The sequence below is a fragment of the Mytilus edulis genome, chromosome 3 (assembly GCF_963676685.1).
Source record: "Mytilus edulis chromosome 3, xbMytEdul2.2, whole genome shotgun sequence".
NCBI classification, from domain to species: Eukaryota; Metazoa; Mollusca; class Bivalvia; order Mytilida; family Mytilidae; genus Mytilus; species Mytilus edulis.
Window position 1 is genome coordinate 38,275,736 of NC_092346.1, and position 23,287 is coordinate 38,299,022.

The following is a 23,287-nucleotide window of genomic DNA, read 5'->3' on the forward strand; positions in this document are numbered from 1 at the left end:
GCATACGATTTTTTTTTAAATTTTGAAAGATACATTGAGTCTTCTGCTGATATCTTGGGAATTGACATCTATACTTGAATTTCAATATCTGCTTCAATGACAACACAAGAAAAGTTTTCTACATGCATGATTACAAAGAATTCATAATAATGCTTCTCTTTAAACTTTGAATTTGTTCCAAGTCTTTCAAAGAAATCTTTTAAATTCACTATTATACTCTAAATTTTAGTTATCATTTTTTTGTTTTAAAAATTTTGGCAATAGCAATACTTAATCTCACATTTTTGTTCATTGATTAAACATCACAATAATTGATGCAAACAAAAAATTCTGAATAAATAGTAATTAAAATTAAGTGTAATTAATCTCATTTTAGGAATACATGTACAGAAATATAAATAAACAATAATAAAATATTAATGCTTATGTGACCTTTGTATATATTTTGTGAATTTTTGTGTAATTCTTATTCAATTAATGAAAGTCTTTCCTTTTTCTACGTAAACTCAGCAATTTCAAATAACTATCACTATTTTGTTTAATGTTTAACTTAACTCATCCCGATACTATTATCTAAAAATGTAGGGTCAAAATATTTTCTAAGGTAAAACCAGGTGCTCCGCAGGGTGCAGCTTTATACGACCGCAGAGGTCGAACCCTGAACAGTTCAGGGGGAAAGTATGGACACAACATTCAAGCTTGATACAGCTCTGCATGTGGATTGTGATTAAATTTTTGACATAATTTGAGTTTCTGACACAAAACAAATGTCAAGATCTTACAAATTATTGTGCAATTGAAGATTTCTTCTTCAAACTTTACAAAAATTTGGAAAAAAAAATTGAAAACTACTACCATCCCCCTTTTTTTTTGCAATTAGTCCAAAACCTAACATTTCTTTAAACATACTTTACAAGTAGTGTAAGAGGTAAATTCGAACATACCCAACATTGTATATTAAATGTTTTGAGTTACCTCCATTACACTGCTTTAAAATTGTCTTAATTGTCCATTGACCAAAAACCTAATTTTTCCCCTTTTTTTGCCCCTAATTCCAAAACATTTTGAGCCATAACCCCCCAAAAGTCAATACTAACCATCCCTTCATGGTATGGAGACCTGTGGTATAATTTGAGAGAGATTCAAACACTTAAATACAAGTTATTGTTTGAAAACAAAAATGCTTATTTTGGGCCCCCTTTTTGGCCCCTAATTCCTAAACCTTTGGGACCATAACCCTCAAAATTAATCTAAACTTTTTACCTGTGGTATTAAACATTGTGGTACAATTTCAGAGCAATTGAAATACTAATACACAAGTTGATATCCTGAAAGTAGAAAAATACTTGTTTTGGTCCCCTTTTGGGCCCCTAATTCCAAAACAGTTTGGAACATTATCCCCAAAATCAATCCCAACCTTCCTTTTGAGGTATAGAACCTTTTTTATTAAATTTCATAGAGATCAATTCACTTAAACAAAAGATATTGTCCGGACTCCAAATGTGTCTTTGGACTACACAGACGCAGATGACGACATCATACCATTATATGAAGGCAAATTTTTTTTGCGGTAGTATAAAAATGACGAAGAAAGTAAACAGTTCATTAGAGCTTTCAATATAAATCTTTTCACACAATTTATGCAGTCTGCAATAACAATATAAGCTGAACACATTCACCCTAACAAACAAATTGACTAAAAAAATAACAAACTCACTGGTACACATACCAACACCTACAATATTGTTACACAAATCTTACCATAGAGAAAACAAACTTGAGGCTACATGGAGTCTGTTCTAATCAAGCAAAAAAATTATTTTTCTTTAGGTTTTGTATCTTTACATATTTTTCTTGAATATATTGAGAAATTCGACTAAATCATCTTTTGTTAATAAATTCAGTGAAAAGCATATGACTAGTAATTAAAGCATAAAAAGTCGGTGAACTTTGTATCACAGTGTTAATCTTGTGACCCACAATTTTATTTTACTTGATGACTTGTTTACACTCTACAAGCAAAGAAACATTAAAAAATCTTTTAAAATAAATTGACCTACTTTCTGATTTATTGATAAAAATATTATATATACATTTGATACTTTATACATCAGAATTATACAAACCATTTTTTTTACTGATCTGATTTATAAATACAAATATTTTATATAAAAAACAACATTTATAAGTTTCAAACAAGAGATAAATAAATGAAGTTGGGGAAAATCTTGAATAAACTGGCCTGAGATGAAGACTGAGCTGCAATTTGTTTATATTTGTATGTATAAACTACTGAAATGTGACTGTCACTTTTGAAAATTTTGAATGGCCTACCTAGTCAGAAATAAATAATCCCTTACATTTTGTTCTATTTAAATACTGTGGATTCATTATAATTCGTTGGATACTAATTTTTCTTGTTCAAGGGTATAGGTGAACCACCAAATAAAGTATTCATGAATGACAAATTTTCTATCTGGTAAAATGCAGATTTTGGCAATACCACGAAAATCAAATATCTACGAATATGTAAGTTTTCCTCAATCCATGAAAAAATGGTACCCACGAAAAATAAATGGATCCACAGGAGCAAATATCATAATTGAAGACTTTCATGAGGGTCTGGATGGGTGGGGGGGGGGGGGGGTCTGTTTTTCTGTAAACATTTAATTTTCACCCCTTTTTTCTCTAATCTTCATTTTTTTTTGCCCGTTATTCTCTAATCTTCATTTTTTAAGGGCATTATTCTTTAATCATTTAACCCCATCCAAACCCTCTTTCATAGCCTAAGTTCAAAACCAGATTTACATATTTTTCCTCCAAAGAGGAAGTGTTAGTAATTCTATTAAATTGTTGATTTCAAAAGAGAGCACCAAAATACCTTAATACATGTACCAATATAAAAATTTCCAAAACATTCATATATCAATATAAATGAAAATGTTTAACTACTTCTAATATCTAAAGTTGAAATGTGTATACAATTTTAAAATTTCATTTGATCTACAAGAATAAATGTGTTGCTTGGCAACTCTCTAAGAATTCCAATAGACTTGGAAATGTAGTAATTTTATTTAATTTCATGCTAGGGCAGAACTTCAGTATCATACATATTGCTCCAATAGGCAAGTCATTGTCATACCTTATCAAGTCAAATTTGGAGAAATACAATGATAACTTTAGTAATAAAATAATTACTTTAGAAATACAATAATTACTTTAGTAATAAAATAGTTACTATAGTAATAAAATATTGACTTCTGTAATAAAATATTGACTTCTGTAATAAAATAATTACTTAAGTAATAAAAGAATTACTTTAGTAAATAAATGACTACCTAGTAATATAATGATTACTTTAGTAAATTAATGTCCACCTAGTAATACAGTGATCTCTTTAGTCTATTTTAAAGACAAACCTTGTCCTGTAAGGTTATTATAGGACAACATTACTTTCCTGAAGTATTAAGTCCTTTACAAAAACACCTATAGACATATCACATTGACTACACCTGATAAAATCTTTAAATTAAAAAATGTAAAATTTGTGTATTTACAATTCAATATAAAATTTCAAATATATAAAGGTGAAGAGATAAAATTTAGTGTGACCAGGCACAATATAAAATAGAAACCTAATTGTACCTTCCAAAATTTAAACTACTTGTTGTCTGCTAAGTAAACTACTGATTTTGTAATAATTTTCAAAAAAGCTACCCAACAGAAAATGAAATCATAACAAAGAAGTTAAAGAGAATAAAGATGATTTTACCACAGAAACTATATTCCAAATGAGATTATATGTGAATATCAAACAAAATTTGATTAAGTTTTACATAATTTAAGGTAAAAAAAATAAATGATTATTTTGATAAAATGCTTTACAAAGGCCAAAAAATCTTCAATTGCCTTATAAAGTTGTCAAATCGAACAGAAAAAAATGCATGGTCAAGAGAATATGTTGATACATTCCAACCAGTCTCTGACAATTGATGTGTTTTTGGACAGATGAATAGAGACCATTACCATATCCCCTGCAGCTTTGTGTGTTGGGACAATTAAATTAGAAAACAAAATGATATATGCTTAAATGTAACACCAAGTATAATTAAATCAATGGCCTACAAGAAGTTTGAAAATGGAAGGTAGAATAGATTTCTATATAAATAACAAATGTGCACTTTATGTACAAATATCAAAATACTTAAATAGTATGTTTTCAAATAAAATTTCATTTTTTACAAACATATTTTATATACAAATTCTTAAACTGTGGTGTAAAAATAAATTTAATACACTTTTATCATAAGACTTAACAAAAGTAGAATGCAGAAACAACAAAGAAATAATTTAAATATCTCAGACTCTGTCTAAGAAATACAGAGAATACTATGGCTCATACCAGATAAAGTATAATCCTTAATGACATCATGCTTATGACATCTATGTATTTTTAAATACAATATTTTGTACTAGATACATGCCAGGCTAAATTCAAAAGAGGTCATTAATGAAGAAAAAAATCTAGTCAGATTTTCACATGTTATATACATGACAAATAAAAATTTCACAGAGGTGATAAATATAAAAATTATTTGCAAAAATAGTCAAAAAGCAAGATGTTTACAATAACAAGTGTGGACACATTGAAATGTCTCACCTGCTTTGCTGAGCATGATTTATTCTATGTTCAAAATCTTTAAGTTAAAAATTTATCAAGTAACATATAAACTTAACAGTTTTCATTAATTTATTTTTATAGTGCTAGTGTATTTCTTACCTACACCAATAATGAAAAATTTCATTTTCTTCAACAGAAATCCAAGAATATAATGACTTTTCTTTTATATAAAATAATTTTTGTTGAAGGGTCTATTTCATGATCATCATACATTAAAAATATAAAATTACCTTTCATAATAATTTAAATAAAGGAACATAAAAATTTATTAAAATGATTGCAGAAAGATGATACACACATTTTTCTTTTGAAACCATGTGCACAGTTTCACTAATTAACTGTAATGGTAAAGTTCAAATGTTAATGTGTTGTTTTTGTTCAAATGCACATCTTTTTTCTTTAGTACAATTGTTTTTAAAAGTATTAATGCTAAATTCAAAGCAGATATGTTGATGAGTATACTTTTGGTAAATTCTTTATTTTTTTTACCACACAAACATGTAAGCTGAAAATGATTTTTTTGAAATGATGCATTGTTTTTCAAAATGAGGCTGTAAGAACAAACTGATCTTTTGAATATACATAAGACTCTAGTGATGTCAAAATAAAATGACTGTATCAATAATTCAGTTATTCTATTATGATTTTTAATACAAACCTTGCTAGAAATTTCTTTAAAATCTGTCAATAAATGTAATCAAATGGAATGCCTCCAAAATATTTTTCATGTTATTTATATTTCTAGGGGTTATAAGTATAATGCTAGTAATTTGTTTTCTTATATTTTCACAACAGTTACCTGCTGATTAAAAGATAGCTTTTACAACTAATTATTTTAAAATTTGAGGGTCCAAAATGGAAGTATTGTATCTTCAATTTTGTATTCGATATCAATAGAGTCATTTGTATATTTACAAATAATTTTGATTGTATTTTTCAGAATATATTCCAATGTATAACCTTGATAGTGGCTGTACCAAAAGATATAACGTGAGATCTGGTCAATATCAATTAACATTATTGACAATGAGAGTGTTTAATCTCAAACTGAATATGAAATTGTAATGTTAACAATACTTCAATGTAAAATTGAAACTAATGGCCTCATGTGTAAGCATGAACGACGAACATTAAGACGTAAGTAAGTAATTTAAATTGAAAGAAAGAAAAGTAAGTAATTTAAATTGATAGAAAGAAAAGGTGTAAAATCTACTTGGCCTTATTACATGTATTATGAGAAATGACGTCATGGAATGTTTGATTATATATATACACAGTTGCACCAAGAATGAAAGACAAACAACAACCATATAACCTACAGAATCATATACATATATAACAACGTAATTTGTCCGATTCAAAGTCATCAAAGTTAAAATAGGAATCTAACATCTTTGTCAGACTCACATACATACCTTGCTATAACATAGAATTCAAGCTTGGCCACAGACATGACAGGCCAGGTTTGTAAAATCTATATTGGTCTGTAAGTATTTCACCTACAGGTCAATGGAATCTGTACAATTTTGTTTGTTTGAAAAAATTGTAAGGCCTGTTGCTGTAAAAGTTTTCATGAAAACTGATAAATTGTTATTCATCTGATACCTAGTCATCAAAGTCAAAACAATTCAGTTATAAAACGAAGTAAGAATACTATACTAATATAGTACAATGTACATGTACAGTAAATACTTATTCTGTCACTAATATAGACCAAATTCACCAGAAATCATAAGTAAATTTGATTCAAGCTTGAACAAAAAGTGTTTTAACTCAAATTCACTTGATATTTCCTTCCCTTTCTTTTTAAAAAAAAATTTATGATAAGAAGTTATATTAGTGATTTTTATACAACTCTTATTTAACATTGGGAAAGAATACAATAATCTAAATTGCCAAACTTGCAATGAGTCTAGAATGAATTTGGTGATATTGTACAGTACAGTCCAACTTGTATTGGATTCTGTAAGCTATAATAATTCAACAATATATAATCTATTAAGTATACTAATCATCTATAACAATAGGGCTAGTCCGATGATTCACGTCAGGTTGATCTTCTTCGTTGCTATCCTCCTCAATCTCCTCATCAGTATCCACAATATAACTCTCTGACTCGCTAGCGGAGAATTCTTCACTATTGTCATCAATTACAATTACATCTTCTTCATTCTCCTCTTGAGAATCATTTGAATGTTTTCGTTTCTCTCCACGACTACTCTGGAACAACTCTGAGGCACTGCCAGTTTCTTCTGTTGCCACGGTAACATCTTCTGCAACATTGACTTGTTCATTATTCAAGTTGACAGGCGTATGAGTACGAGGCACAAACCCTGTACTACAAATAGACGAGGTATTTGATGCACTCGAGATGCTTGATAAATTTGATAAATTTCTCTTTGGTGATGGCTGAGAATTCAGCTGACTTGACGATTCGCCAGAACTTGAGGAATGAGTGCTGTCTGAAGAAAAACTACGATCTTCTACTGAATTTTTCATCATTTTACGACGTTTTAAAACCAATGGGGCTTTTGCCACATCCTGTAGTCTGAATCCTTCGCGAGTAGCTTTGTGAAAGGCACCTAAAGTTACGCTGAGTTGACTATTAACTGTATGATTTAGTACACCGGGTGTCCTCAGAGGGGTACATGAGTAACATGAACTATTATGCCTATTTAGCCATTCATTGTCTTTGAGATCATCCATAGTTAATCTTTTTGATGGTTCTACTGTTAATAATCCTGAAATTAAAAGTAATCTTAACATATATATTAAAAAATAAAATAAGTTGATGCGGGATGGCTGCTTAAGGTCGATTTTCAAATTAAATGCATATGAGGGATGAAAATATGTTGATATACTATGAATACAACCCTGCTTTGTACTAGATCAACAAAGCTTAGCTAAATTTTTAATGTGCTAGTTCACAAGTCTGCAGGAAGACATGTCAACCTACTCAGACACACTATTTCGTCTAAAAACCAGCCAGATTTTACTTTTACTCCTTACTGCTGCATGCATATAAAGGATGCAGTAAATAACAATTTTAAAGTCTAGTTTGACCTGGCTGGGGTCACAACCCACTACCTACCACACTTAATAAAATGTGTGTTGCAGCATATAAATGAAACCATAATATTCTGTATATGTACACCAAACCTTTAAGGGATAAAAGTTAATTCAGTACATAATGAACAAGAATGTGTCCATAGTACAATGTACATAGATGCCCCACTTGCACTCATTTTCTATGTTCAGTGGATTGTGAAATTGAGTCAAAAATCTTATTTGGCATTTAAATTAGAAACATCATATCATACAGACTATGTATACTAAGTTAAAAGTTGATTTGACTTCAACCTCATCAATAACTACCTTGACCAAAAACTTTAGTCTGAAGCATGACGGACAGACAGATGAACGGAGGAAAGAACAGACAAACGGACACACAGACCACAAAACATAAAATCAAAGCAAGTGAGCACTGGAAGGCAGATTCTGTCTTCTTAATGTTTCTTTTGACTTCTAGTTATCCAACCTTCTGTAGCGGAATTAATTCAGAAAGGAGACTACTTTGTTTTTAATTCAGATGGTGTAGAAAAGCTTTTTCGAAAATGCTATCAACAATTAAATAATTTGTTAATCCGATCAAAGGAGGATGTAAGCTTTTTTAAGTCTTTCATTGTTTTCAGGGCTATAAATATTAATGAAATACTAGTAAGTATGGGTAGCAATTTGAGTATATGCACCCTATTGACATATGAAGTTGTCTTTATATTCAAGAATCTTATCTTTCAATTCTTGCCTTTTTTCAAACTTGTAAGTAAAAATTTATAATTCTGACCTTGAATGAGATCTTTAGCTTGTTCGGAAACATCTTTCCATTCTGGTGTAGAGAAATCAAATTGTCCACCCTTAATTCTCTTCATGATGCATTCAGCACTGTCATCACTTTTGTATGTTTGAAATGGCACTGTTCCTGATAACATGGTGTACTGAAATACATAAATTTTATTAGTAAGAGGGTCTAGATGGGGTTTACAGAATAGAGAATAATGGGCAAAACTGCTGAATAAATGGCTAAAAAATAAAGAATGAAGAAAAATGGCCTTAGATTAAACTAATAAAGTTATGAAGGAACCCTTATTAAGAGTTGATATTAATTTGCATGATGACTTATATTAAACTGATAAAACCCAAAATAAACAGTTTGAACTATGAGATATTGCTCCATTATGATATCAACTAATTCTTCAGTAAACAGGAAGTTGTTATGCACTGGATTAAAAACTGCATCATACAGTACAGCTTTCCAACATGAAGCTTGATACCAAATTTCTAGAATCACTGATCATCTGAAAACTCTCGACATGGTAAAGCATGCTCACAGGAAACTTGCTACTAAATTTGATATTGCCTAACAAAATGGCTAACATAACTAACATAAATAAATAAAATACACTAATTCCAGTGTTCTCCCCAGGATTTTTGGATAGCGCTGTGGTAAGCGCGTGATTTTCGACAATTCTCAGTAACTTTGTCGCGGCGCGCGGTTGGTTTGTAATTGATTTGTTATGTGTTTTTCTTATATAATGCTATTGATGTTTTCTCTTGTAATGATGTCCTCATCATGCTCATGGAAGTTACCCCTTTGTTTGCTAATGTTATTGTCTGGATATAGACATGATAGAAGAAAAGTCTTTTTGTCTCCATTGTAAATACATATAATCCTCATATCATCTGTCTATAAAACCCAAGGGGAAGTCTTTTCCATGGTGGGTCTATACCAGACTGCCTAGATGTGAAGATTTCTTATCACTAACAGGTGATGTTGCAGAACATGTAGGACCAACAATAAAGTCATTGTCAGCTTCTGTGAGAAAGTTTTCAATGACAAGATTGGTATTTTTTACATTTACTTTTATTAACATTTCTAGCAAAGTACAACTTTTCAATAAAAATGAGTATAGTATTTCAAAGGAAGAAATGAAATTGCCCTTTTAATAATATTCAAATCTTATCAAAGAAAGGCTAAAATATTCCAATTATGAATATGAAAGAAATCCTTTAAAAATATTTTAAAGAGATTTTTTTATTTCAAAGGTGAATTACCAATCAAATACATTATGTATGCCAATTGAAACAACTACCACCTTTAAAGGTTTTGTTTGATAATTTTATAAACATTTGAATACATGCCACCAGATAAGTTTGTCAAGATTTGACAATACTTCTTTTAGGTCTTTCCCTCCCAAATTATCTCCCTTACTGGCTGACATAACTTCCTGTTTACACTTGTGTCTTTTTTTAGCATTAAATACTATTCCTTATCCAAGCCATCCTCTGTTTACATTAAATTTAAAGCAATATTTAATTAAGATATATTGATGATTGGTTGACAAATATCGATATTTTATATATATTTACACAAAATTTTCGTTTTGTTTTATTCCCTTATCCATTTGAAAAAGAGCCATGTATGGTCAAGTAATCGTAAAATACGGGCTTATAATGAATCCCTTGATAACAGGGATGCTTCTTTCAAGCAATACAGGTTCGCAGTTCGGTTGTAAACGCAAAAAAAGTAATGATATAATCGTAGATGGTTCAAAAAATGGTCGAGACAACGTTGTCAGAGAAGGGGGTAAAACTTCCCTTATATAATTTAGAAATGAACTTTTCAGCACCCGAGACATGTATTATATGTCTCTGTTAGCACTGTCCATTCCTTTCATACGTTTTGGCATCTTTATAAAGCGAAAAAATGTAGCAGTGTTCTGTTAACCTTACGACGTGTAACTTGGCTTCACCCAAGCTGGACATCGAGAAAGTGAATTTCTCAAGTCTAGTATCAGCTTGGGGTTTGTTTTTCTAATCATATCCTCTTAATTGTTTTCAAAGGGTAAAATTCATTACTGTAGAATTGCTGATTAAACAGGTATTAGTTCGATTGGGTGATAATTAATACTTCAAAGACTAGCTCATTGAAGCCAATTTGATCGTTGTTAAAATCAGTGTTTGTTCAAAGTTCGTTAAACAAGTTTGTGAATGTCGTTGGGAAATGCGGTCAATTTATTTCTTCTCATTTCATTCATATATGCCTCTATATATTCATTAAATAGATGTCAATGTTGAAATCTTTGTTTATTTTGATCTCTCATCAACGACGCCATTTTGTAAAATTTATTAGACTGTTCCCGCGGAGTTACTTTAATACAACGGAAATAATTCTTTCAAAAATCGTTAACCAGTCAATCACGTGATCCGAAAAAAAAAATAAGCGGGAAATTTTAAAAAATACGAAAAAAAATATAGCGACGCGGTTGAAAGGGATAGCGACGCGGTCAGTGCAATAGGACAGCGGGAAATTGAAATAGCGCTGAAAATCGCGGCGCTAAAACGGCCTGGGGAGAACACTGAATTCCTTGACTAATCAGAAGCTACTCACAAGAATAACACCCAGACTCTACAAGCCTATGACTGATCAGAAGGCTACTCACAAAAATTTCTCTGACTCCACAAGTCACATAACTGATCATAAGTCTAATCACAAGAATAAACCCTAGATTCCACAAGTCCTATGACTGATCATAAGTCTAATCACAAGAATAAACCCTAGATTCCACAAGTCCTATGACTAATCTACTCACAAGAATAACACCAAGACTCCACAAGTCACATGACTGAGTATAACCATCTTTTGTTGTCCATGTTTTCAAAACTTCTGGTGCTGCATATGGCAGAGTGAAACATGGCGTCTCCAATTTCTGCATCTCAGGTTTATAAAATCGTGCAAAACCAAAATCTACTATCTTTATTTCTGCATTATCTGTGTCATCTTGAAAAATCAAATTCTACAAGCAGAAAAATAACAACAATTATTTTTTCTAAGTTTGTTCTGAATGATAAGATTAGAATAATAAAAGAGGTTTGCTAAACTTTTAACTTTAAAGTTTATTTAAAGATATGGAAATTAAGCAATGAACAGTAATTTATAAGTAACAATTCTGTAACAGACATGTTTTTCAAGGAAGAATTCTTTTTTGTCTTTAATGTCTGTAAAATCATAAACGTTCCTACAATTGATTTGTTGGCAGACAGTGAGATTCTCCTATTAAAGTAGAAATACAAATTACCTCTGGTTTAAGGTCTATATGTACAACTCCTTTTGAATGCATAAAACTAACAGCTTGCACAAGTTTAAACATAATTTCACTGGCCTCAGGTTCTGTACAACTTACCTCTGGTTTAAAGTCTCTATGTACTTACCTCTGGTCTAAGGTCTCTATGTACAACTTACCTCTGGTTTAAGATCTCTATGTACAACTTACCTCTGGTTTAAGGTCTCTGTGTACAACTTACCACTGGTTTAAGGTCTCTATGTACAACTTACCTCTGGTTTAAGGTCTCTATGTACAACTCCTTTTGAATGCATAAAACTAACAGCTTGCACAAGTTTAAACATAATTTCACTGGCCTCAGGTTCTGTAAAATTCTTTTTCTTCCTTAATCTGTTTAATAATTCTCCTCCTTTTAACAACTCCATAACAATATATGTGTGTAGCTGAAATAAAGTTTTATAGGTTCAAGGTCAGTCAGAAAGATATTAACCGATTGTCCAAAATATAAAAGAATTATAATTTAAATCATTTTCTAATTCACTTTTTTCAGGGCCTTTCCATATCTAATTGTATGGAGGTGAAGGGTTGAAAAGCACCTTATATTTAAACTATACTATAGAGGAAGTGGAGTTTGTAACATCTTTTCAAACAATATTTTTTTAAATTTCGAACTACTTTAAAATTGTATGGCTGAGGGTCTTTGAGGAAAAAAGCATTTTACAACAAACCCCAAACCCTAATATGACTTGTCACTTTGTGAGTCATATGAAATAGGGATAGTGGTAGACCTTTAACTTCTTACCCTTTATCCTTGAACTGATGATTTTGTTGTGTATAGAAATATAAAACAATATTTTTTTTCTCCAAATTGCACTGATTGTGACTTATAATACTTCTTTCAGTTGCTCTAACTTGACTGATTCCCAGAATGTCCTACTACCTGTTGATAATTTATATACTATAGAGTCAGTAATATGAATATAGTAAATTCATAGTGTTTCAATTTAAAATTACCTCATCACTGAACACATCCATTATAGTGACTATATTAGGGTGACCTTGACAGTGTTTAAGGATTGTGACCTCTCGTGTACAATCAATGCGTTTTGTTACTATTTTTACTGCATACTGTGTGTTGGTGTCCTTTTGAAGACATTTTCTGCAAGTATAGATACAAAGTTTACACAACCAAGTAAAGTAAATGTCTTTCAACATCATATATTTTTATACAAATTTTCATGATACCGTCTGTCATGTAGCTAGCTTTGTGGTCATGATTCAAATAACATTTAAACTTTTTCCAAAATTTTAGTCTCAAGCTCTCTTGATTAAGGTTATATTTTTGTTTGCACATAAAAATCATATCACACATTTGCTTTTCTTAATATTTAATGAAACAGAGACTGCCACTCTTTATTGCAAAGATGATTTTTTGAAAATACCAAAGCTCTCTTGAATACTTGGACGGTACATTTTGATAGTTAAAACATAATTGATGCTGTTAACTCATTTTATAACCCACTTGAAAAAAAATACATCGTTAATTTTACCTGCAAACTGAAAAACTACCATCTCCTAACGGTTTACCAGACAAATCAATTTCATACTTCTGGAAAAATGGTGAACTCTACAAAATATCCAAAATTTATTGCATTAGTCAAGAAGAATAAGAATTAATCTATATATATATGTTATTAATCAGGGAAAAGAAAGAAGAATTCTTTGTTATATTTTTTTTTATAACATACTGCTTTTTAAAGCCAGTAAAATAAAGCTTACACTTATACTTTTATGTTTCTTAATACCCTAAAATATTCAATCTAATGAAAATTTTGTTTGCTTTCTGAGAATAAAACACTATCTGAGATAATCCCAGGATTTTTCTGATACAAATTTCCACTCTTATTTCTTTAAAATTCCTGCCAATTTTCGAACACAAAATATTATCTCCCCTCTTTTTTCATATAAACAGCAAAATGAAAATCCCATATTTTTATGTTGCTGAATTAGAATATCTCCCTGACAACCTATCAATTACTTTAAAATAATAAAACCACTTATTACTTACTTTAAAATGGTTGGCATATACTATATGTCCTTCACTGGGCTGATTTTCCTTCCCTTTACACAGCAAATCTGAACTGATTGTGTTATCACTAAATATTATAGATGGTGCTACATAGGAATAACCCTAGAAATATAAAACATAAATTTATATTTTTTTTTATTAAACTTACTGTAATTTCAAAACGTTTTTCTACACAATTGTAATAACTCTGCCCAAAAATATAATTTCATCATCAAAGATTGGTCTGAACTCTGTCATAGCCAGCCTTTCACAAATAAATAATTTATAAGCTATTAACCACTTACCTTAAATATTCTTTCAGCATTATTAGGAACAATAGCTGGTGAATCTGCAGGTATCATGTTGGTAAATTCTGTGGCAAAGTTCCTTACATCTAATTCATGTTGTATTTTAGGAACAAATGGAGCTGGTGCATTTCCACTGGCCAGTTCGTTCCAATTCAGAGTCTGAAAGATCAAACATTCATACATTTGATATTGGATAGAAGTTAAACACAAAAAAACCTTGAAACTGAAATCCTTATTTTATTCACTATATAAACTATTTGATGAACTTTTTACAGACTAAACTATTTCAAATATTTAACAAAATAAAAAATTCTATCTATGTTGTCATTGATAGACATATATTTACTCTGAATAAGGATTGTTGAGTAAGAATCATTCACAATCTGAAAAAAAATATCTCACTGGCCTTGCAAATTCAAAGGATTATAAAAGAAGAGCTTATAAAATGAAGAATTTTAGCATAAAAAGCCAAAACTTTATTGAGATTATATATTTCATTGTCTCAAAAATTCTTTTTTCAATGCTATTGGTAGAATATTTCCCTTAGCACACTGTATTCAATAATCGATTACAAGACAAGTTTGTACCTTAAAAAACTTGTGCTTCTTAACTTCAGCAGCTCCTCTAGATCCAAGTCGTTCATGTGGATCTTTAGTCAGAAGTTTAAGTATAAAGTCTTTGGCTTCAGAAGAAAACGACTTTGGTATTGGAGGACTTGCTTTTAAAATTCTCCTACAAAAGCAAATGGTCATCAGATTAATTACATAATACACAATTAATGGGTGACAAGATTCTCTTTTGACATCATGAAAAGCATGAAAGTATGGATAGCCACTTCTTCAACCAAGTCACTTTTGTTTGATCAGGTAAAACATACAAATTATTGAATTCATCACTTTGGTTTCCTTGGTAATAGATAAAAAAAACTCACCTAGATACTTCTGACTGTGTATTTCTTTCTCCTTCCACTGTGAAAGGTGAGGCACCAGTTAGAAGTTCGTAGGTCAAAACTCCTAGAGACCACCAATCCACAGCCTGTAAACAAAATGTGTATAATGTTGTTTACAAGTATCTGCATGTAACTTGTACAAAACTAAAGTGTAATTGCTTTGGTACAGAGAGACTAGGAATAAATAACCTTTAAGTAAGATAAAGAAAGATTGAGGAAGTTGGAAGGACTTCTAATTGTATATTTTTGTATGTCTTTACTCTGAACTTTTTAAATATTCATCTGTTTCCCTTATTTCTTGAACCTAATAATCAACATGTATCATTCATTTTATATATCTGAACTTGCACTAACCTTTTGTATGAGAGAAAGGTGTGAAGTATATATCAAGAAGTGAGCATCCAAAATACACCCATACAAAATTTCTCAATTGGAGACATCAATTTAATGCTGTATAAAGCATTCAAGAAATACTATTATAAATTCTGAAACATTCATCAATTAAACAATAGGAATTTGAAAACTTACAAAATCATGTCCTCCACTACTGCCTTCAACAACCTCAGGAGCCATGTATTCTATGGTGCCACAAAAGGAGAATGCTCTGTGGTACTGAAAACAACAAAAAATAATGAAGACTTGAATTATGCTTTGGTTTATATAGCTTTTTTATGTATTTTTTTGTGGTTTTAATATTTGCTTCGATTTAGTATAAATACATTTTTTGTGAGTGTTTTATTAATTGTGCTATTTTGCTTTTGATTTACCCTCTGAAGTATATGCACATAAATTGAGGTTATAATCCATGTGCAGCAATTCATAGCAAAATAGAATAAATAAACATTATTATTAGCAAAAATACAAAAAGTAGAAGTTCCTTATCAAACAGCATATGAAAATGCATGCATATTTTAATGGGGAGATAATTCTTAAAATAAAACTATCAACCATCTGTGATGGATGTGGCTATTTTGCTCTAAAGTGGATGAAATTCCATTAAGGGTCTGCTGAAATTACCTTATCTGTTGGTAAAAATTCTTTACTGAGACCAAAATCTGTGAGTACAATGTGACCCGTGGAGTCTAGTAATATGTTCTCAAGCTTAATGTCTCTGTAGATAATCCCAAGCTGTAATATATAAACACAAATTATGCAAAGTTAGAATGCAATTTAACAAATAAACAATAAATTATTCTACAAGAATTTTAATTGTTAAAGTTATAAGAAACCTCAAATTAAAAAAAAATATGCATATGTTTTTTTATAACTAAATGAATAGTTTTCATTTTACAACTTATGTACATATACTTTTTTCTGCGGAAAATTCTTTAATTTGTCCACATTTAGAAGAAGTTTACTTATATTTAATTGCTTCCTTCCGCCGACATATTTTCCATATGCATAGTGACCTGATCGTAACCCTCCTCGTAAAAATCCGGTGATCGCAATACGCATGGATCTGTCATAAAAATAAACAAGTATCTGATTGTACATGTTAAACACGTGCTCAATACCCATGCTTTTTGTTATTTGTTTACTATAAGGTGACAATCAGTAAACTTCGGCTTCAAAACACAGCATTTAATGAGCAGCCATATTTGTTAAATCATAATAGACAGAGAGAGAAAAAAATTGACGATTATACGATATATTTGCGTAAAAAATGAGAAAATCGTGCACAGAGGACTAAGTTTATGATATATACATGCATTGGTTCAAGAATTGGATAAACATTATTTTTCACCACTCACTCTTTTCATATGACTTTAGCTAAAATAAGGTATATACAGAGACTTGAATATAGTCAGTAAATGTTTAAGTTTTCAATTTCCCTAGGAGTTTGGTATTTCTGTTATTTCACTTTTTACAGCAATCCACATGTATCTACTTACCTTGTGCAATGTTTCCAATGCCAAAGTAATTTCTCCTATGTACACTCTCACATCTTTCTCCTCAAACTGTTCATTTGAATTGAGATGTGTAAACAGTTCACCACCACTAACATAATCTGAAATAGAGTAAATAATGAAGTGATTATTTCCCCTTTTTTATAAACATGATTAACTCAATCACAATCACCCTTTCATTTATCACATGTTTATAAACTTACTCTTAATATTTTCATAATATATAAGGTAATAGTTATTAACCATATCAACATGATCATTGATGAACAGGGCAAAAATAAACATTGCAATGTTGTTCCGAGTTGAAATTTAATATGGACATAAGTTATCACACTGAGTGCTGGAATTGTGGGTTTTTTGTCTTGAATCTATCTAGGTATATACAAGGGTAGAAAAATCACAGTCATATCACATCAAATTATCAGCTTTCATCCTGTTCCATTGTTATTCACTCATCACCAGCCATTGTGATTTTAAGCTAAATCACCTTGTGTGAACTGTGCATCTGCCATTGGTGGCCTTCGGCTGTTGTCTGCTCTATGGTCAGGTTGTTGTTGCTTTGACAAATTCCCCATTTTTATTCTCAATTTTACTTACCTAGTATAAGGTGTAGCTTAGCCTCAGTTTGGAATGCGTAATGGAGTTTGACTAGAAATGGTGATTCCCTGATAGCCTCTAAAACTTGTCTTTCTGTACGAGTATGTTCCGTTGTTTTTGTTTTCTGTACTATGGCTGCCTTCTTTAAAACTTTCATTGCATACAGCTTGTTGTCATCTTTACCTCCTATTTTTCTTACCAAAAACACCTTCCCATAAGCTAAACAAAAATTTGAATAAAAGTTCTCATGTAGAAAAGATAAATTAGTCAGGCTTTTTCTCATATAAGATATTCATTTGATTATAATTGTGAATTTGTCTGCATTTTTAAATTGTCTATTAGAAGATCCTAAAGGTGTAATACCACCATTGATTTCCCCCTATTAGTCTTTGTTAAATTTGCACTTTTCAAAAAAAATGTGCAGAATTTATCTTTGTTTCAAATAAAGAAATATTTGGCATGAGTAAAGTTTTATCCTGTCCAGTTCTATAGAAAAAATTTCACATAACATTTCATTGCATATAAGAAAATAACCATCCTTGGAAGTTAACCAATCAAATTTCTCCCCTTATTTTATCTGTGTACAAGGTTTAGTCCCCATGTAACCTCAAGACTACAAAATTTTCTATAGAAATCTCAAATAAAAAATAATGGTGTTTTGAAATACCCAAGACATATGTTTATGACACAGAAATGGTTTTACTGCAATAAAATGTAGGATTAATTACCTACAACTGTCAAATTCCAGGGAATATTTTTTTCGACCTACTTTGGTATACAACCGGATGTGACGCACCATGATTTGTTGGTGGTATTACACATAAAGGGAAATATATATATACATATATAACAGTAAAATGGACAAAATTTCCATTCACATGATTTATCAAAGAAATCCAAAAAAAAAAAAGATCAATCACAATTAAGTATTGCATTTGCATATATGCAAATTATGCAATAAAAACATACATATATTATTATAAAGTGTGTTGAATGTGTGTCTCAATATACGTACCTCCTGTTCCTAAAACTTTTAACAATTCAAAATCTGCCATTGCAACTTTCCCCTGGCCTGTCATGTTCACTGGAAATGCAAAAAATACTTCAACTAAAATAATGTTACTGTAATAGAAATGTCAAATTGTTTGGTTTTTGAGGATGTCTGTGTATAGCTGATCTTTTATACATGTAAATGAAACCCAATGAAAGTTAGTAGGAACAACAAATAAATAGTTGCCTTTAGGTTTTCCATACCTGTCATATTTTTAACATGTTTAAGGACTCAAAATAAAATTATTCATAAAAAAGAAGATGTGGTATGATTGCCAATGAGACAACTGTCCACAAGAGACCAAATGACACAAACATTACAACTATAGGTCACTGTACGGCCTTCAACAATTAGCAAAGCCTTTTCTGTCCATATTTGCTGGGTTTTTTTTAAAAGAATCATGGCCATACAACATCAACAATGAGCAAAACCCATACAGAGGAGTTACCTGTTAAGCTCGAAATTTACAAAATATGAAATAATTTGATGAAAAAATTGATATGCTGTTTTGTTAAAATTTGAAAAAAAATTGTCAAGTGGTACCCTTATTATCATTTGAAATCTAAAAAAAAGACTGACAAAGTTCTGATAATTAGGGGGTATCATCATGGGTCATGAATGATAAAAGCCAAAGCTGACAAAAATGACCTGTAAAATATGGTTATCATATTGTGTTTAAATTTTCAAAGATTTGGTCAAGCAGTACTTTGTACATAATCCAAAAGAATGACAGACAGACTGATGCATGTATGTGTGTACATCAACATATTTCCCAATCTACATTAATGAAGACTTATAAAACTTGAACAATTTATCCACTTTACATAATATATATTATATTCTGCTGTAATAAGTTAATAACAACTTGAAATTTAACATTACCTGCTAGATACTTCATTTCTACACAGCTATGTGGCTGAACAATTTCCCATTTTGAAATCATACTGAGCAGTGATATTTTAAATGCTGCCATTTAAAAATTAAAATCTTAAAAACTGGTATTTGAAAGAACTGGTTTGTTTGGCTTCTGTTTGTTAACATATGCAGAGAACTTTGATTGATTTTTGTATCCTAGTAACTAAATTGGTAACACTCATGATTTGCATTACATGTATGTGCATCATTAAACACATTGACACTAAAATTTACATCAATTATAATTATTTAAAATTTTTCTATAAAAATGGAAGTATAAAATAATTTAATGATATTTTTTTATTTATTTTTATTAGTTTGTAATTCATTTGTAATTGTTTCTGCTATTTTAGCCTATTTATTCAAACTTGTCCATTGTGTTTATATTTTTTAAGCGCGAGTGTATTTATCAAGTGCATGTTAAAGTTATACATATGCATTTTTCAATAATGTCATTATCTGATACTTCTATAAAAAGTCAAAATGTGACTGTGTATACCAGAAAGACAACTCGTCGAAACATCAACCCAACAATGTTAGATCTGTAAATTTGCTTTCGCAAATTTTTGGTTCTTCCCTCGCCGGGATTCGAACCCATGCTACTGTGATATCGTGACACCAAATCGCCTGCACTATAGCCGTCCCGCTAGACCACACGACCACCTGGGCTCTCAAATTAAAAGAGCTTTCGGTGGGCATGTGTTACCTTTCCACGTCAGTTTTAATCTAGCGGCGTACTACAGTACATGATATATAAGGCATGAAGATGTTATTGTTACAGATCAGCTAAATTATCTATAGTAAAGGATCCTACAAATTAATGTAAGATACAGTCAGAAAGACAACAATATACATAAAATGTACTGTAAATAAAATTTAGAAATTATTGTGTGCAATTATTATTGTTATTGAAATTTCCAGAAAATACATATACATGTATATGTATCAAATATCAAAATGCAAGTTCTTGTAGCAAAACTCACTTATTTTATTCTTTTTTGTTAGTTAACTTTGTTTTTGTAGTGAAATAATGGGTTCTAGAAACAGAACTTACTTAAGTCTTGGTCTTGTCTGTTTAAAAAATGGTGAGCCCAGTCTTACTTTCATGACTCTAGGACCCATCTTAGTGAGAACCCTGTTGCAGGTAACTTTTCTGTCACCTGATCCAGTAAAATTTGATAATTACTGAGGCTGAATATTCCAAAACATTTAAACTTTTAGATTAACATGAAGATGTGAATCATTGATTATCTCCCATTTCTCCAAAAACTTTCAGATCTAAGAATCAATCAAGAAGATTCTATATGGACCCATTGGTGGCCTTCGGCTGTTGTCTGCTCTATGGTCGGGTTGTTGTCGCTTTGACACATTCCCTATTTCCTTTCTCAATTCTATATGGGACTGCTCATTCAATGAATTAAAAATAATTTTTAAAAGCTTGAGATGCCTGTTTTTTCAGACTAAGCTAAATCTTATATACTTCATTTTCATAGTATATTCCAGTATACAATGAACAGGACATTAATAAATTTTATTGATAAATAAATTTAAACAAATTTATTTTCAGTGTAATATTATGTAGAAAGTATATTACATAACAGGGACAAGCTAGAATGTTTACATCTATAAAACATATAAAACATATGTTTAAGAACCCTTAAATCTACGCTTTAATCATTTAATTTAAATCTAAACTGTATTAAAAATTAAAAATAATATCCTGTTTAGAAAAATACTGTTATCCAGCATTGTTATCAGTTGTATCAATCAGGTCATCTGTAAAATACATTGAGAAGCTTTCTATAAATGTCGTAATTCTCCAATTGTATTTGTTTTTATATTTTATATATAGTTTTAATGTAGATTTTTTTTCCTTAATATAAACTGAAATCTGAGAACAAGTTTAATGAAAAATCTTTCTTAATTCACGAAGAATTTTTTTACAATTATTGGAAAATCTCTTAATAAAACAACCTAATGATATTAATAATACAAATTTACTATCTTATTAATTATATGTTCATCCACTTTTAATAAGTGAAGGTATAAGACAGGTGCTTTCACTTTAAATCTGTTTAAAAATATCTGATTTTTGACAGGTTTATAGATTTGGGAGGTCATATACGGTGCACTTGCACTCCGTTGCGAATCACAGAAACGCACATGAATAGATTTAACTATATCAAAAATAACAATTGCATTCAATTTATAGAACGGAAATTACTGCACATCGTCCGCCCACGAATACTTTGTACATATTGATGTTCGTTTGTAGATGACAACCACAACTGCGACAACACCATTATGTCGCTCGTTTAATGTCTAAATCCAATCTTACTAACCATCCTTCAGCTCGATTGTGACTGTCTCAGCCTCCGTAGAGGACGCTTCGACATTTTCTGTCGTTGCCATGTCTTCTGTTTTGCAGCAATTTGCGTTTGAATATCACTTGTAGAGTTGGACAGTTTCCATTCTCATAATACTGTTCCCACAATGCAATGCGAAAAACCGGAGGTTAAATAATATTGTTGCTAAAAATAGTAATCCACGTGCTTTTGTTTTGAAGTTCAATGACAGTTCAATGAATGATCCATATTCGAGCCACTGCCACATTATAAAAATATTGAACACATTTTTGTATAAGAATTTTATATAATTAAACCTTTCACTTTCCCACTATTAAACAACTTGACAAAATAAAACAGGAAATGACTAGTTGAAATCCACCTAAATCAGGTTGTCCGACTACATGTCATTTCGCTTCATATAAATTTATTTAGATTTTTTTTTTATCCCTCTCTTATAAGTTTTCACATCTGAACTACCAGGGGAAGATTCAGCGGATATAGCCATTTTAAAAAGGGGGTTTCAAACCAGGATAATAAAGGGGGTGTTCCAACCATATTTTATATATATATGTCCCTTATTCACTGAAAGCATTAAAATCACTCAAAAATGGAGGAGTTCCAACCCAAGGACCTCTATAAAGTTCGCAACTGACTGCATATTCCGCATGTTTGAAAAGGAAATAAAAATGTTTATAAGGCGACATGAGAATTGAGAAATCAAGTTAATATGTAATTATATATATAGTGCGGCCAGGAAATGTTAATGGGGTATTGATTGTGTTTAGGCAGCAACCATTTGATTTTCTGGGGGAGGCTATGGTTTTTTTTGGAAAAAAAAGTTTGTTTCCAGTTTTTGGAGAAAAAAATAATTTGTTTTTGATTCTGAGAAAAAAAAATTGTTTGTTTCACCCTCAGCTGCCACTATATGTAATGCTAAAATTGAAAGAAAAAAATTGTTTTTGACTTGTCGCGAAAAAAATAGATTGTTTTTCGCCGCAGGCGAAAAAAATAATTTGTCCAGAAAAAAAAACCATAGCCCCCCCCCCAGAAAATCAAATGGTTGCTGCCTTAGAGGATAAAGAATATGAACAAAAACAAAAGAGTACAGACAATAGCCCAACAATGTTAATAACATGCATGTACAAAGTATAAGGAATAGGGAATAAAGAAAGAAAACAAAATCAGCATTCACACCATCTGCAAATATAATTGTTTGTGTAACTTGAGATGATTGATTGGTAGATGGCGTCTTGACAAACAATTAATCACACATTAGTTTTGTCCAAAGCACATAAAAAATATCTTTAATGAAAGATCAGACAAAAGGGCAACTACGTCAATA

The 23,287-nt window shown here is 30.6% G+C and overlaps 1 protein-coding gene across 1 annotated transcript; it reads right to left on the reverse strand.

Annotated features, from left to right (window-relative positions):
• Positions 1-6,496: 6,496 nt before the first annotated feature.
• LOC139516407 (ribosomal protein S6 kinase alpha-5-like) lies at positions 6,497-22,097 on the reverse strand. Its single transcript, XM_071306483.1, has 16 exons — positions 21,940-22,097; positions 18,647-18,715; positions 17,632-17,850; positions 17,020-17,135; positions 16,145-16,255; positions 15,656-15,739; positions 15,110-15,213; positions 14,766-14,910; positions 14,176-14,337; positions 13,871-13,993; positions 13,353-13,429; positions 12,817-12,961; positions 12,075-12,245; positions 11,332-11,535; positions 8,526-8,676; positions 6,497-7,422 (listed from the first exon to the last, which is right to left on the reverse strand). The coding sequence occupies exons 1-16, from the start codon at positions 22,007-22,009 to the stop codon at positions 6,689-6,691; spliced, it is 2,685 nt and encodes an 894-aa protein (XP_071162584.1). The 5' UTR covers positions 22,010-22,097; the 3' UTR covers positions 6,497-6,688.
• Between the last annotated feature and the right edge of the window lie 1,190 nt (positions 22,098-23,287).